The following is a 14269-nucleotide window of genomic DNA, read 5'->3' on the forward strand; positions in this document are numbered from 1 at the left end:
CCTTGGGAGGATCAAGCTCCTTGAGCTTTGTTCCAGGTCTGGGATGGCTCAACTTTCTCATAAGACGACGCACAAGACTTAGGGGGAGAATGATGGAATAAGTCATGTGGTCAGCAGCAGTTGCAATTTTGACTGCTGCAGGACAGCAGCAGTTGCAGCAGGACAGCATGCAGCAGCAGTCTTTTGACTGCGCAGCAGCAGCAACCTTTGACTGCTGCAGGACAGCAGCAGTTGCAACAGGACAGCATGCAGCAGCAGTCTTTTGACTGCGCAGGACAGCAGTAGCAGCACAGCAGTTTTTGACTGCATTTTAGTATCTAAAGGACAGCACCTGTGTGCTGCAGCGTGTAGTGTAGTGTGTAGTGCAGTGTAGTGCAGCCCCTAGGGCTATAAATATGTGTCCCCAACCCTCTAAGGGTATGTCATTGTGTAGTGTTTGAGGAAATAAACAGAAAATTGCCCCAACTCATAGTGTCATCCTCTTGATGAGAGTTAGAGTCCATCTACTTACAGCGACCCTGGGAGCGGAGGCACAACACATTACAGTTTGTGGGGGCATAGTGTCGAGGAGGATGCAACACCCTTGGTCGGGCTCCATGAGCTGATGGCGCAAGGAGATGCAGGAGAGGAGGCGGAGATGGAGTGCATTTATGGCTGGCATGGTCCGACACGAAAATAGAAGCCTAAAGCACGACACGAAGGAAAATGGGCCGGGCAGGCATGACCCGAATGGCCGGGCCGTGGCTCAAACTTAGGCATGATATGCGGCACGACACGACACGACTAGATGGGCCGGCACGACACGAACTAGAAAACTAGTGTTTAAATGGTTATTTAGTGCTCCAATATTTTTTATCTCTTCACAAAAGTTAGGGCCAGGTCAGGCCGGCACTGCACGACCCAACTTTCAGCTCTACCTGCAGCGGAGGGTGGGGAGGGAGGTAGGCAGACGACCGCGACTAGGGGCAGGATGTTGGTGGCGGCGGTTGTAGGTGGGAGAGAAGAGGAGAGAGGAAACTAAAAGACCTAGCTCTGGTACAAAGTTGGAGAATGAAACACTAACCCTAATCAAGGTTGGGAGTGTATATATATAGTTGAATGTTGTGGGCCAAGGCCCATTACAATGAAGGTATACATAGAGACGTAAACAGCAACAGCTTGTACTGCACCCATTGCTGATCTTTGAAATGACATTTCTTCCCTTGCAATACATCACTTCCTTGAACCTTAGATAAAGGTGTGCTGTGTTGGTTTCTCAGGTTTTGTAGCTTGATGATATTGCAGAAAGGCTATGTGATGGTTTCGAATTGTTGCATTTGAATATTTGGTTCTCTAGAAATAAGAGTTTCTTTTCCGCTCCTTATATTGATCAACTCTTGTTGCTACCTGAAAAGTGCCCTGCTTTTGTTTGCAACTCTTGTCAGGCTAGTGCTACTAAATGCAAGTGTGTTACTGTTCTAACACCTATCTTATAGGCTTACATGGCATACTGTCCTTGATACTTCTGTGCTCATGGTACTACATTGTATTTTCGAACCTTTTCAGGAGAAGGCTCACTATGAACGTGTTATGGAAACAAAGGTTTTAGGTCCTATTACAGCGACTGAATCAGAGTTGACACGTCTTCAACAACTTCATCAGGTTATTGATGTGTAACTGGTTTCTTTGTTCAAACCCCCTATTTTCCTTCAAGTGCAGATTTGATGCCTTGTTAGCTAAATACCGTTGCAACGTTCCAAAAAATCATGTATGTACAAATAAAGTTAAGTGTAGCTTCAACAATTCAGCTTGAAATTCATCCTAGATTTCAAGAAACAAAATAGACAAGTTGTCTACCTGGTAGGCCGGTACTGTTCATCATGTACTGACAGTGGCACCTGTGTTTTTTTAAATCTCAGCATAAAAGATGAATTTCAAACTAAATTGTTGTGGCTACACTAACTTTTGGGTGTACTTTATACATGATTTTGTGATGATTTTTTAAAACATTACAGACTTGAAATGTACTGTGTCAACTATAGCTTTCATTTGTAGAAAAAAAGGAAAGGTTTATGTTACATGCATGTGCTCAATTTAGATGCACAGTAGAGACGTTGGAAGACACTTTTGGAAAAGTTGTTACGAATTTTCAGCCGCTAGCTACCAAGCCCCGTTGTGATTTGAGTGCCACTTTGCTTCAAATTGCAGTTTGATCGAGAGGTTTATTTGGCTCTCACATGTCCAGTAATGACCTTTTTTGCAGGAGTATTTTGAAAAGGCTTCAACAATTTGTGCCGAGAGTGAAGTGGAAGCTCTTGGGGGTGTTGAAGGATCAACCCTAGAACAATTAAGTGCTCGTATTAAGAAATTAAAACAGAAATTTCAGCAAGAAAGCAGAAGGTCTGACCAATCATTTGCATGACCACAATAAATAAACGAGTTCTGATACTTTCTCTTAAAAAATGTTTGTGCAGATATACTGAAACCATTGATGATCTGAGAGCACTGCATGACAAGAAGGGACAGAAGATCCTGAGAAAACAACAAATGTATTCAGGTTTTAGGGACAAATTAAATGTAAGTTCTGTGCAATTTGTCTGATATCTTCATTTTTTCTAGATGAATATGGTTTTAAAAGGTTTGTTTGATACTTTGATTTGTTTTCCTCATCAACATGTAAGAGCTGTGATTTTGTAACTACTGTCCACTTTTACTTGTGGATGCATTCAATTTACAAGTCAAATTTGCATGACTTGTGCAGTATTTGAGTATTGATTTGTAGGCATTGAAGTAATACATGTTAAGGTATAAATAATAGTCAAGGGCATTAGTGTAATCTTCTTGTCTAAGATTTTCTCTGGTGTCCCTCATGTACTCTATATATAGTCTTTATTGGGCCTCAATTCCATCATTCAATTGAGTCTCTTTATTCATAACATTCTCAGAGATCTAGGTTTTTTGCCATGCTGTGCCAGGGAAGATCCGTCTTTGCTCCTGTCGGAAACCTCAACTATCTTCATTTTTTCCTCGTGGTGCTCTCTTCCTCTCTGCCCAGCGTAGCAGCCGATCCAATTACCCAGCAGCATGTCTCTGACCATCATCTGCTTCCGGCTGCTGAAGTCCGTCACTGCATCAGCCCAGCTCTAGGTTGTGCACATCACATGGCTGTTTGTGCGCTCGTCCATGGTCGCCATCGTCGGCACCCCTGGTCGTCCGTGGTGCTTCGTTTTAGGCGCTGCTGTCATGGCCATAGGGTGCCGTGTATTCCCTACTCATCTCTTCGACATTCATGGCTCGTCCTTGCCACTCGTCCACCACTGTCCGTGACCGCAGCCGCTTGGGCTCTTCATCTTCACAGCCTGTCGTCCTGGTCTGAGTCGACTTGCTTGTCCAGGGCCAGTAGCCACTCGTCTGTAGTCTCATCTTAGTTTGTCAGCCCATCCCTGTGGGCTGTGGATTAGCCTTCGCTGTTGCTTGTCTGATGTTTGTGGATCAGAGAAGGTGCAGCCACCTGTCTGTCTGTGAGATTGCTCTGTTGTGGGACTCGTCTTTGTTGCTGCTGCTCTCTGATTTCCTGCACTGGTTTGCTATCGTTCCTGCTGCTTGCTGCTCCTATATTCTTTTTCTCAATTACTAAGGGCAGGTCGTGGGTTCCAAGCATCCTCTCTATTTGCGGACGAAAGGCTTGCTTCGGTTTATCTCTTCCCAAGAGCCCACTCATGTGGGAGCTTCCGGCACTGAGTCTGCCATTTGTTTCTCAATCGCATGAGTGTCCATCCAAGTCCAATTGCACATCTCCAGTTAGTCAAGCTGTGTGTCCACAAATTTTGTCAGATCAGCCTTTTTTTGTGTCTCATGGTTAGCTGTGTTCCGTCAGTTTAGCTAGTCATCGTCATCAATGATGCGACCATGCTTCTTGGTCTCTTTTGTAGCCATTTTGCTACACTTTATGATCAGTGGTCGTTTATTCGTCGTCATCAGTGTTCTGTCATACTGTTTTCCATTTTGCAACAGTGATCTCTCTGTTATTTCGACTTGATTCGACAGATCTCTCTGTTCTCATTGAGTTCAAAGTCTTCAAAGCAAGGTTCATAGTTGAAGATTTGAAGTACTGTTTTGTGAAGACTTGAGGTATTTGCTGAAGTTACAGGTGGTCAAGTGGTGAAGGCAGTGCCCTCTTGTGGCGGAGGTCCTTTTCTACCTCGACATTGTTCAAGAGTTGCACGCTTCGACAACATCTTCTATTTTAGATTTTGGATGCAACTAGTCTATTTTATTTTCCTTTTCTTTTCAAGTCTAGTGCTTAGTGTTAACTCTCTAAAAGCAACATCATTGCATTCATCTTTCATTTGAAAGGGGGTGTTAAGGTATAATAGTCAAGGATATTAGTGTAATCTTCTTGTCTAGGGTCTCTCCTGTGTCTCTCATGTACTCTCTATATAGTCCCTATTGGGCCTCAATACCATCATCCAATTGATTCTCTCTTTATTCATAACAATACAATAATGACTGGCAGTTCTCATGGCAATTTGAGAAAAATGATAATGGTGTTAAATGTACTAGTTCATGTGTAACACACTAAAAAATGGATCTGTAGGCATGTCAAAAGGCACTGGACTTGAGATGGAAGAAGTTTCAGAGAAATGCGGGTCTTTTGAAGCGTCAGCTTACGTGGCTGTAAGTTCCTTGCTATGCTCCAGATTTTCTTCCAAGTCTTCCTATCAATTATGGAATATGATTATCCCTGAGCCTTGCTGCGTTTCCACATATGAAAGGTTCAACGAGCACCTGGGAAAGAAAGGTATCAGTGGGCACATCAATGTAGATTATAAGAATGAAGTTCTGTCTGTTGAGGTGAGTTACTTTCACAGGATTTCATTTTCTTGATGTTTGCATACATATCTGCTTTGAGCCAGTCTGAGTAAAATGTTTATGGTGTTCACTGTAGCTGACAATGCCTCAAGATGCGTCTCGTGATACCATTAGAGACACTAGAGGACTTTCAGGTAGTTTCAGCTTCCAATAGTCCTAGTTAATTAATCAAGTTTTGTTTATTCTTGGGGGAATTGTTAAAGAAATACATGTTTTTTTTGTTTATTGTTATCTGATTCTATAACTTTTATTGGTGCTGTCATTTTCTCTCAGGTGGAGAACGATCTTTCTCAACCCTTTGCTTCACCTTGTCTCTTCATGGAATGGCCGAAGCACCATTTAGGGCCATGGATGAGTTTGATGTATTCATGGTGAGCTAACCTTTTGTGACCTTGTCATTATCTTTGTCCATTTAATAACAGAACAGACTTGGTAACTAGCGCCATATGCATTTGGCAGGATGCGGTGAGCCGCAAAATAAGCTTAGACACCCTAGTAGATTTTGCTGTCGCACAAGGGTCTCAATGGATATTTATAACCCCTCATGATATCAGGTTTGATAATATAACCTCAGTATAACCACGGTTGTTTTGACGTCCTTTATGTTTTGTAATTCCAAGTTCCTTTTCTTTTCCTCAGCATGGTGAAGGCTGGGGATAGGATCAAGAAGCAGCAAATGGCTGCTCCTCGCGGTTGACAGTGTTGAGACCCCTGACCCTTGTAAATGAAGCCTGAGAGCCTTGGGCATGGGAGTGAATCTGCTTGGAACTACTACTTTTATATTTTGTTTGTAGTTTGTACATAGCACATTTTGAGGCAATGGGCGTGTCCCTGGTCAAGAGTTTGTTCCTGGGCAGCATCAGCAGTTCTGTAGTTGCATTGCTGTTTGGACAGGGTCCCACTGTGCTATGTTAAAGAGTGGTTGATGCATGTCTTTTGAAATAATTGGGCCTTGAACATACTGCGGATGTAAATGAAAGAATTGCGGCTGCAGATGTCGATGAAGGTAGCCCCGACTTGGACTCTGCTGATTGCAGGAACCTGAGTTGATGAAGGTTCTGAAGTTATGCTATTTTTTTCATGAAAAAATATGTGGGTCCCACTCAAAACTTTGACCTAACTAAATATATCCAAACAATTGATTGGGTCTGTCTTAATTGCTAGTTTCTTTTGTACGAGATGCGGCAGATTCTATACATGCATGGCTGATATCATGTTCTACAGTTTGACTTGTTTCCCAAATATTATTTTGTTTAGTTTCCCTATCGATGAATTTTCTTGTTTTTGATATTAGCGTATTATCAATGAGGTTCTTGTTTTGATAATATTGTATCCTTTCATTTTGACAGAAATGTCAAATTAAAAGTGATGAACCTTTCTTTCTTCCAATCGTTTTTATCTGTACCATAATAATATATAAACATTAAGGCTTTGTTCGTTTACACCAATCCAGCTCTGGATTAGTATGAATTGGAATTAAATTCATATCACAATCTATGTCCCAAAATAATCCAAGATTACTTAATTTTTTTATTCGATTAAACCCATCATGGAATATAATCAAAGGGTTTGGGAATTTTTTAAACTATGGAAGACATGAATTTTATCCATAGCTCATTATGTATGGAACAAATCCATGAAGATACTGCACAAATTTACATTATAATCCATATATCAAAAGAATAACTAGCTTTGAGAGACACATGGATTAGTTGATGGATTTAATCCCACCATGGGATTAGGTGTGAGGTATGGATTCACCCAATCCATAATTGGATTAAATCCATAGTAGGATTTCATCCCTTGTAATCGAACAAGGCCTAAGACTGATTTGATGACAAGAGGATCACAAGAGGATTGGAGGAGATTGAGGAGAAAATTAAAAGAGCTCGTTTGAGAGCCTCAAAACTGGGTTTCCGGCCTGAACACGGGCTGTGAGCAAACACGGTGTGGCAACGAGAAAAAGCACACCTCTTAAGGCCAGGCTCGCAGCACCTATTGCCTCCGAACGAAGGTGTCGCCTCGTCGCTGATGTGAAAAGCCACAAGATAGCTCTTCAAGGAATAGGATTAGATAAAGATTAGTTAGTTAATTATGTAATCAAACGACATATCCTTTGGTATGATGCAGTGAACAGTTGTCTCCTATAATTAGGCATCTATTCATTGCACCCCTTTTTCTTGTATAAATATGTAAAGAGATTAATACAAAGACACTTCTTTCATTCTCTACTTTCACTTTACATTTCAGTTCTTTACACGTTATCATGCACGCTCTCCTCTAAGCACAAGAGAAAGAAGAAGAATAGAGACACTTAAGTCTCTAACCCATCTATGCCACTAAATCGTCTACGTTCTTCGTTGTCGAAAGCAAAAGAACTAGTTGTTCTTTACAATAAGAACATTGAAGGAGATAAGTAGTATTATATGAGTAAGTCCCTTCTGATTGTCTTCTACTCTATTTTCTGTTCATTGTCTTTTTCTATCTGCATCTATTAGGGGTGAAAACGGACGGATACGGACGAATATTAGCTCATCCTGTATCCTACCCTAATGTATTTAAAACGGATTCGGGATCGGATACGGATAGTTAGAAACGGGACGGATACGGATACAGGGACCGGATATTTATCCGGGCGGATAAGTGACGGATACGGATATTATTTGATCGGATATCGGATACTTGTCGGATAATGCATTAATTGGTTATCAAAAAATATTCTTGTTCGACCACGAAATTGCAAGTAAATTAATACTAATAAGCATTTAATAGAAGATAATCTCAAGTTCCCACGTAAAAATGGTAAAGTGAAGTATTGATTATGTTGAAACTTGGATACTTAGAGTGATTTCACGTGTAACTCACGCAATAAGTGGAAATAAAATAGAAGAAACGTTGACATCCTGTGGATTTTATGGTCCCATTATTTTTTATGACTATATGTGGCCATATGTTGTACCTTCGTATAATTTCATAGATTTCTGAGGCTATTTATACATTATTAATTTCTTTCTACATAAAATCATCAAAGTATAATTAAAATTCATAAATACACTAGTTTTGATCCAAAATTGCAAAAAGCTTACCAAAACAAATAAACATTCTATTCAAATAAAACCTCAAGTCGCCACATGAAAATGATAAGTGAAATATTAATTATGTTGAAACTTTGATACATAAAATGATTTCACATGTAACTCACGCAATAAGTGGGAGTAGAATGGAAGAAACACCAACATCTTGTGGATTTTATAGTCCAAATGTTTTTTAGAACTATATGTGGATATATGTTGTGTCCCCGTAAAAATTCATGAATTTTTTAGGCTATTTGGTGTATTATTAATTTCTTGTTGTAGAAAATCATCAAAATACAATTAAATTCATAAAAATATTGTAGCGTCGACCGAAAATTGCAAATAAGTTACCAATATTAATAAATAGTTTATAAAAAGATAATCCTAAGTTCCCACATGGATATAATCTTAAGTCCCCACATGAAAATGATAAAGTCTATTATTTTGATATAAATTTAGACATTATTTTAATGATTTTGGCCTAAAGATATGTTTAAACAAAAATGTGATGTACTACAAAGTTATAGATCTCTTCGAGCTCTACAATTTTCATATAAACTTTATCTTCATCCGATTTCATATGTAAAAGTTATGATTTTATATCTATATTATTTTGCAGAAAAAGAAAAAACGGGTACCCGAATTCCGGGTACCCGTATCCGACCCGAATATACGGGTATTTACCGGGTAGTACTCGCTCCGTATCCGACCCGAATCCGAAGCCATACTATCCGGGTATTACCCGTATCCGTCCCGAATCTAAAAAATACCCGTATCCGTATCCGAAAAATGGTCCCGAATCAGTATCCGTATCCGGTACCCGTTTCGGGTACCCTACCCGTTTTCACCCCTAGCATCTATATGCACCAAGAACATTTTCACTGTTCTCCCCAAATCACAGCAAGTGATCAAGATGAAGTATGGTCTTGACAAGAAGAATAAAGACACTGCTATCCATCGTGAGTACCCATGACAATAATTTATTTGCCCTCTTGTACTTTCTAAGTTTCTATTCAACCTCCGTCGTATTGGTAGAGTTTGTCATCTCTCAATCCATCGTTTCGGCCACTGGACATCGAGCCACACTCTCTGGAGGCCATGCCTAAGACATTGGATACAAGTGCGCGGTCCTAGCATCCGATTTGTCTTAGACCGCCTTGGGCAGAGTACTTCTTAGCGGTGGCCTGACTGCGTGGCGCTCGCACGCCACTTCTTCTTGGCCCCAACGATACGACTGCAACTGCAACGCCCACACGCGCCTGCCCGACGGCGCATGTCCCAACCGCGGTGTCCGCGCACAGATCACGACGGTGGGCCGACGAGCTGCTACTTGCGCAGTGGTGGCGTCTCAGCAGTCAGCACAGCAGCGCATGGCGCCTCCATACGACGGTGAGTCACCCGAGCCGCGTTCCAACAGAGCGGCTTCAACAGCGGTGCCGCGGGACCTGTCGAGTTAGCCGTTTGGCCACTAGGCCCTTTCGCCCTCTGCGCCTCCATATGCCTAGTTCGGTTTGAGCCATATTGGCTAATTATTGGTCCAAATGGCCACATATTTTCAATCATAAATTCACAAGAAAACCCTTAAGTTTTCATGTAATTTAGCATTGAATTATCATAGATAATTTCTGTGAGTGTGTACTTTGTTGTTTAAGTCACCCGACTTTTATCAATAATTGTGCCACTGATGTTTTACCAGTGTAAAATATCCATTCTAAGTGTTGTTCAAAGAGTTTGTATGCAACAAAGCCAATAAACATACACTTATTTTATCCAACGATCCATATATTGCACTTCATGCAATTTTTGTTTATGCCCATATGCTTTTTAAAAGCCAAAAACGCTTAATCCATTTAAATGCAAAACCATTTAAGTGTTCATCTCACTTTGTATAACACAATGTTCACAAATTTTGGATGTTGGCAATACACAAGGTAACATTTAGTTGTTGCTACGTGATACCTATCCTCAATGTGCGTACCCAATATCTAAATTTGGAACAACGGTCTGCACTTTTCTTAAAGGTGACTACCATAATTCATAATTCCTATTGGCCATACACAAGGTAGTAGTATCATAGTTACTACTGCGGGGTATTAATCCTCAACTTGCGTACTCAATACAAAAATGAATTAAATTAACAAGGTCTACACTTTATGAGTGATCCCTTAATGTGTTAATACGAAGTTGCAAATCACAAGTGGCACTTACTATGCCCCATAATGAGATCTACACTATTTTTGGTGATTACCTCCAAAGTATTTGCACATATTGAGATTTACACTAATGATGTAACAATTTTCATTGTTCCATCACTTTTGCATATTATATGACTATACCATAGTCGTTTTAATTTACCTATAGTGTAAATTAAATAAATATATGGTTTGACCCAAACAAGGATAGTGGTCAAGGAAAAGTTCGATTTCTTCACTCTCGATGGTCCCAAATATCCCACATGGTCAATTGATGTAAATTCCATCCTATTGATCTATAGATTCGTAGTGGTATTAATGCCCCCCTATAGGTCAAGTAAAATATAAACTTTAACTCAATAAAGTACATATGAAGGACATAAATCTATGTATATCATGGATAAAAACCCATACACTTTATGGTTTCCTCTTAAAGAGTGATATGAATAGCAAATGACAGACATCTGTCCAATGCCAATTTTTATTGGCTACAAGTTAATCTCTAGGACTTTTAATCCATGAGAGAATTGTTGTTCACAAAATATCCTCCAAGTAGCACTTTTGTATATGGCTATAATTTTGACCAATATAAGGTCAATACTATTTGTGATTCAAGACTCATCTTGACTTCACAAATATTGTCCATACATAATTCAAGACTCATCTTGAATAAAGGATTATTTGAGCAACAATTTTTCTTAAATAAGTAGCAAGAAAGTTTTCCATTATTTTGGTGACAACCCTTATAATAGCAAGAATGCTATTAATGGGGCAGGGTCGAGTTTTGTTCCTTATATGTAATGGGCTTCAGGTATGAGGGTGTCTGTAGCACCATAAATTTGGGGGTATAAAATTTCTTTCTAAATATCTACCAAATTCAAGTGTTACTCTTGTATCTCTCTCTAGTTTCTCTCTCTCTTTTCTTTTTAGCTAGAACTAGGTTAATTAGGAGAGGGGTTAATTATTTATTTTGTCAAAACAATGTAGGTCATGAATTGTTGCATCATACTGAGCCCAAAATATTCTTTGAATTGATGCACATGTTTGATTTAGTTTGAATTTGAATTGAAAACCCTAGGGAAAATAAAATAGAAAAGACATTAGAAATTCTAGGAAAATGGAAAATCTCTTTTCGGTCCAAACCAGCCCAGTAGGCCCACCCCCCACGCCCGCAACCCCTGATAGGTGGACCCCGCCTGTCGGCGCCAGCCCGCGCCCACGTTCTCTCTCTCTCTCTCTCTTGCTGCCAGTGGGGCCGATTTGTCGGCGCCAAACTCCTCTGCGTGCACATGCTTTCTCTCGCTGTCCTGTGGGCCCCGCTCGTCAGCATAGAAGCCCGTTCACTCATCCGTTCTCGCTGACCCGTGGGTCCCGTCGGTCAGAATCGTCCCCCCCAAACTGTCCGCGCTTCTCGCCGTGGACGCGCCCACGTCCGGGCATTTCCCGGCCACGACCCACGCGCCCGAGCCTTTTCTGGAGCCCACCCACACTCACTCGCTTCTCCCTACTCAGTTGCGCACTCAGCCGAGCACCATCGCCCTCTCTCTCGCTCTGCGAGCGCGACCAGGGAGCTCCACCGCTGCTCACCGAAGTCCGCCGCACGTTCCACGATCGCCGTCGAGCCCTCGCCGCGCCCATTGCCTCGGTGAGTTCCGCCTCGCTGTTAGCAACTCAGGACACCCCTCGGTTTGCCCCTAGCCCCTCTTGTTCGCCCGATCCGCGCTCACCGGAGTTCTTCCCGTGCAGCCGGAGCTCCGCCACCGTCGACCCGAGGCGTCCCTGCGTCTCAGCCGTTGCTCCGAGGCTCCAGTGTTTCCTCTCGAGGTGAGCAACTTCCCAGCGCCCCTATTTCTCTGTTTATTGCCCTGGTCTTCGTGTGGTTGCTCGCCGGAGTAGATTCGTGTCGCCGTGGGACCATCCCGTCGCGTTCTGCGCCCTCTGGTGCCTCCGCGCTGGCGTTGTGCCCACGGTCGTGTTCGCCATGTTGCTCTGAATGCGCCCGAGTCTTTCCCCAAGTCCCTAGAGCCCTGCCGTGGCTGTTCCCCTCGTCTCCAGCGAGATCCCGCCGCGAGGTCGAGCGGCACCGCCGCACCGAGGACCCACCATCCCTACCGCGCTGGCCAATGGATCTCGGACGTCCACCTGAGATCTGACTGCCAGGATTTAATTAGAACCAATCTAACCTCGATCGTCCGATGCAAACCTAGCCATCCAGATCCGCTCCCCTTACCCGCGCTCTGCCCCTGGGCCCCGCCGGTCAGTGCCTGCGCCCCCTGGCGTTGGACCCGGCTGGTGAGCCCGCCTCCCTCCTCAGTCGCTGACACTATCGGTCCACCTATCAGCCCTCGCCCGTTTGCACGCGCGCTCGTCCGTGGATCTAATCTCAGTCGTTCATCTGTGATCGAGCGGTCGAGATTATTCGATACCCCTTCGCATGGCCGTTTTGCTTAAGAAACCCCCGGGTTTTTTTGTAATCAACCCGCCGTCCCTCTGTATCGTGTGCATGCCCCAGTAAATTATCAGATTGGACCCTAGGCTTTCGTTTAATCACAGAATTAGACCCAATTTTGTATTTCAAACTTCAAAACTTGTTTATTTCATATCTTTTTCATATGAACTCCAAATTTAGTGGTCCAAATTGCAAAATGTTCATAGGAATATTCTCTCTTCAAATAAATTATGTTCATCCACAGTCTGTGTAATACCCAAATGATGAACAATAAAGAAAATGTGGATATCATTATTTGATTTGCCATCTCATTATTATAACATGGGATTAACCATAATTAAGAGAACGAAATATCTAATAAAAATAAGCCATGCTTTATATTGGAGTTTTGTTTGTGCATTGAATAATAATAACAATAACACCAATAAAAATATAATAATGAGTTGATGATTTGGATTAAAACATAAATTTGAATTTGGAATTTAAAACAGAAAAGGAGAAAGAAATATTATAAAATACAAAACAAATTCATAAATAAATTAATTCCTATACTGGTATGTTCAAATTAAGTATTTAATTTGAGAACAACAAATCCACAACACTGTTTGAATTCAAATTGGAAAGTTACAAATAAGAAGGAAAATGAAACAGAAAATGAGAAAAAGGAAAAAGAAAAATAATGAAACGCTGCTAGGCAGGATACCTCGCATTTGGCCCAGGAATCCGTTACCCCGTGCGCTCGGCCCAACTCAGGGGGCGGGATGCTGTCACGTTGGGCCCACCGGGCAGCCACGCGGCCGCGTGCACTCCCATCTCCTCACTGAATCGCAGGCCCCTCTCCTTAGCCTGAGCCTTTCGTGCGCACACCGTTGAGCGTTTGCACCGACATCTGGGGTCCATCGGACAACATTCCACACAGTGCACGCTTTCCTCCACCGGGTCATTGACACGCAGGACCGCCTTGTCAGATTGTCACCTTCCCCGATGAAATCACGCCGCGCAACAGAAACCGGGTAATCCGGAGCGGTCAAGTCTCCAGGGATCGATTCCTCCGGCCTGCATATAAACAGACCCCTGTCCTCTTGCCCTGCTAACTTCACCGCCGCCTTACCTTCATGCAACTCGTGAACGCCGTCGGTTTAGGGCCACCGAGTAGCGCACGGGAAGACACCGCGTCAATTTCTTGAAACGCCACCATCTTGATTCCAGTGGAGGTGCAATTGGTGTTCGCGGGAGCGCGTGGGTCATCTATGGGCAAGCCTCTAGGCGTGTCGGTCACCGTGGTCAAGTCAATTTGTCACCGGAATACTCCACTCGGCGGAATCTACGATCGGTCGTGGCTGGCTGATTTGGGCACCCAATTAACCGGTATGTCCTCACCGAGTGTGTTCCTCGTCTCCTCCGCAATAATTTTCGGGAATCGAGGGTCGTAGTGGAGGGCCGGTTCGCGAAATCACCTCGTCGCGGCAGGTCGCCAGTGAGAGTTGGGGGGCAGCGCGGTCGCATGCTGTCGAGGGGAGGAAGAATGGCTCACGTCGTTAGATGGGTTTTGGACGGTCGGGATTAGATCAAGGAATACCGATTCACTGGGTTTGATCGGGATCGTTGATTTGACGATCGAGGGTTTAGACCCGAGCAGGGCATGATCGTTTTCCGTCCGTCGATATCAGATCTAACGGCTGAGACAATTTGGAGAGTATACG

The 14269-nt window shown here is 42.8% G+C and overlaps 1 protein-coding gene across 1 annotated transcript in view; it reads left to right on the forward strand.

The window, feature by feature from the left end:
* LOC100383441 (Structural maintenance of chromosomes protein 6B) overlaps positions 1 to 5843 on the forward strand; it is a 43368-nt gene extending 37525 nt beyond the window's left edge. The window contains exons 20-28 of the mRNA NM_001176091.1: positions 1546 to 1641; positions 2243 to 2379; positions 2454 to 2556; positions 4577 to 4656; positions 4755 to 4833; positions 4928 to 4985; positions 5125 to 5222; positions 5311 to 5405; positions 5491 to 5843. Coding sequence (NP_001169562.1) covers positions 1546 to 1641; positions 2243 to 2379; positions 2454 to 2556; positions 4577 to 4656; positions 4755 to 4833; positions 4928 to 4985; positions 5125 to 5222; positions 5311 to 5405; positions 5491 to 5548 — 804 coding nt within the window. The 3' untranslated portion in view covers positions 5549 to 5843. The remainder of the gene's footprint in view (positions 1 to 1545; positions 1642 to 2242; positions 2380 to 2453; positions 2557 to 4576; positions 4657 to 4754; positions 4834 to 4927; positions 4986 to 5124; positions 5223 to 5310; positions 5406 to 5490) is intronic.
* Positions 5844 to 14269: the final 8426 nt, after the last annotated feature.

The sequence above is a fragment of the Zea mays genome, chromosome 7 (genome assembly GCF_902167145.1).
Source record: "Zea mays cultivar B73 chromosome 7, Zm-B73-REFERENCE-NAM-5.0, whole genome shotgun sequence".
NCBI lineage: Eukaryota > Viridiplantae > Streptophyta > Magnoliopsida > Poales > Poaceae > Zea > Zea mays.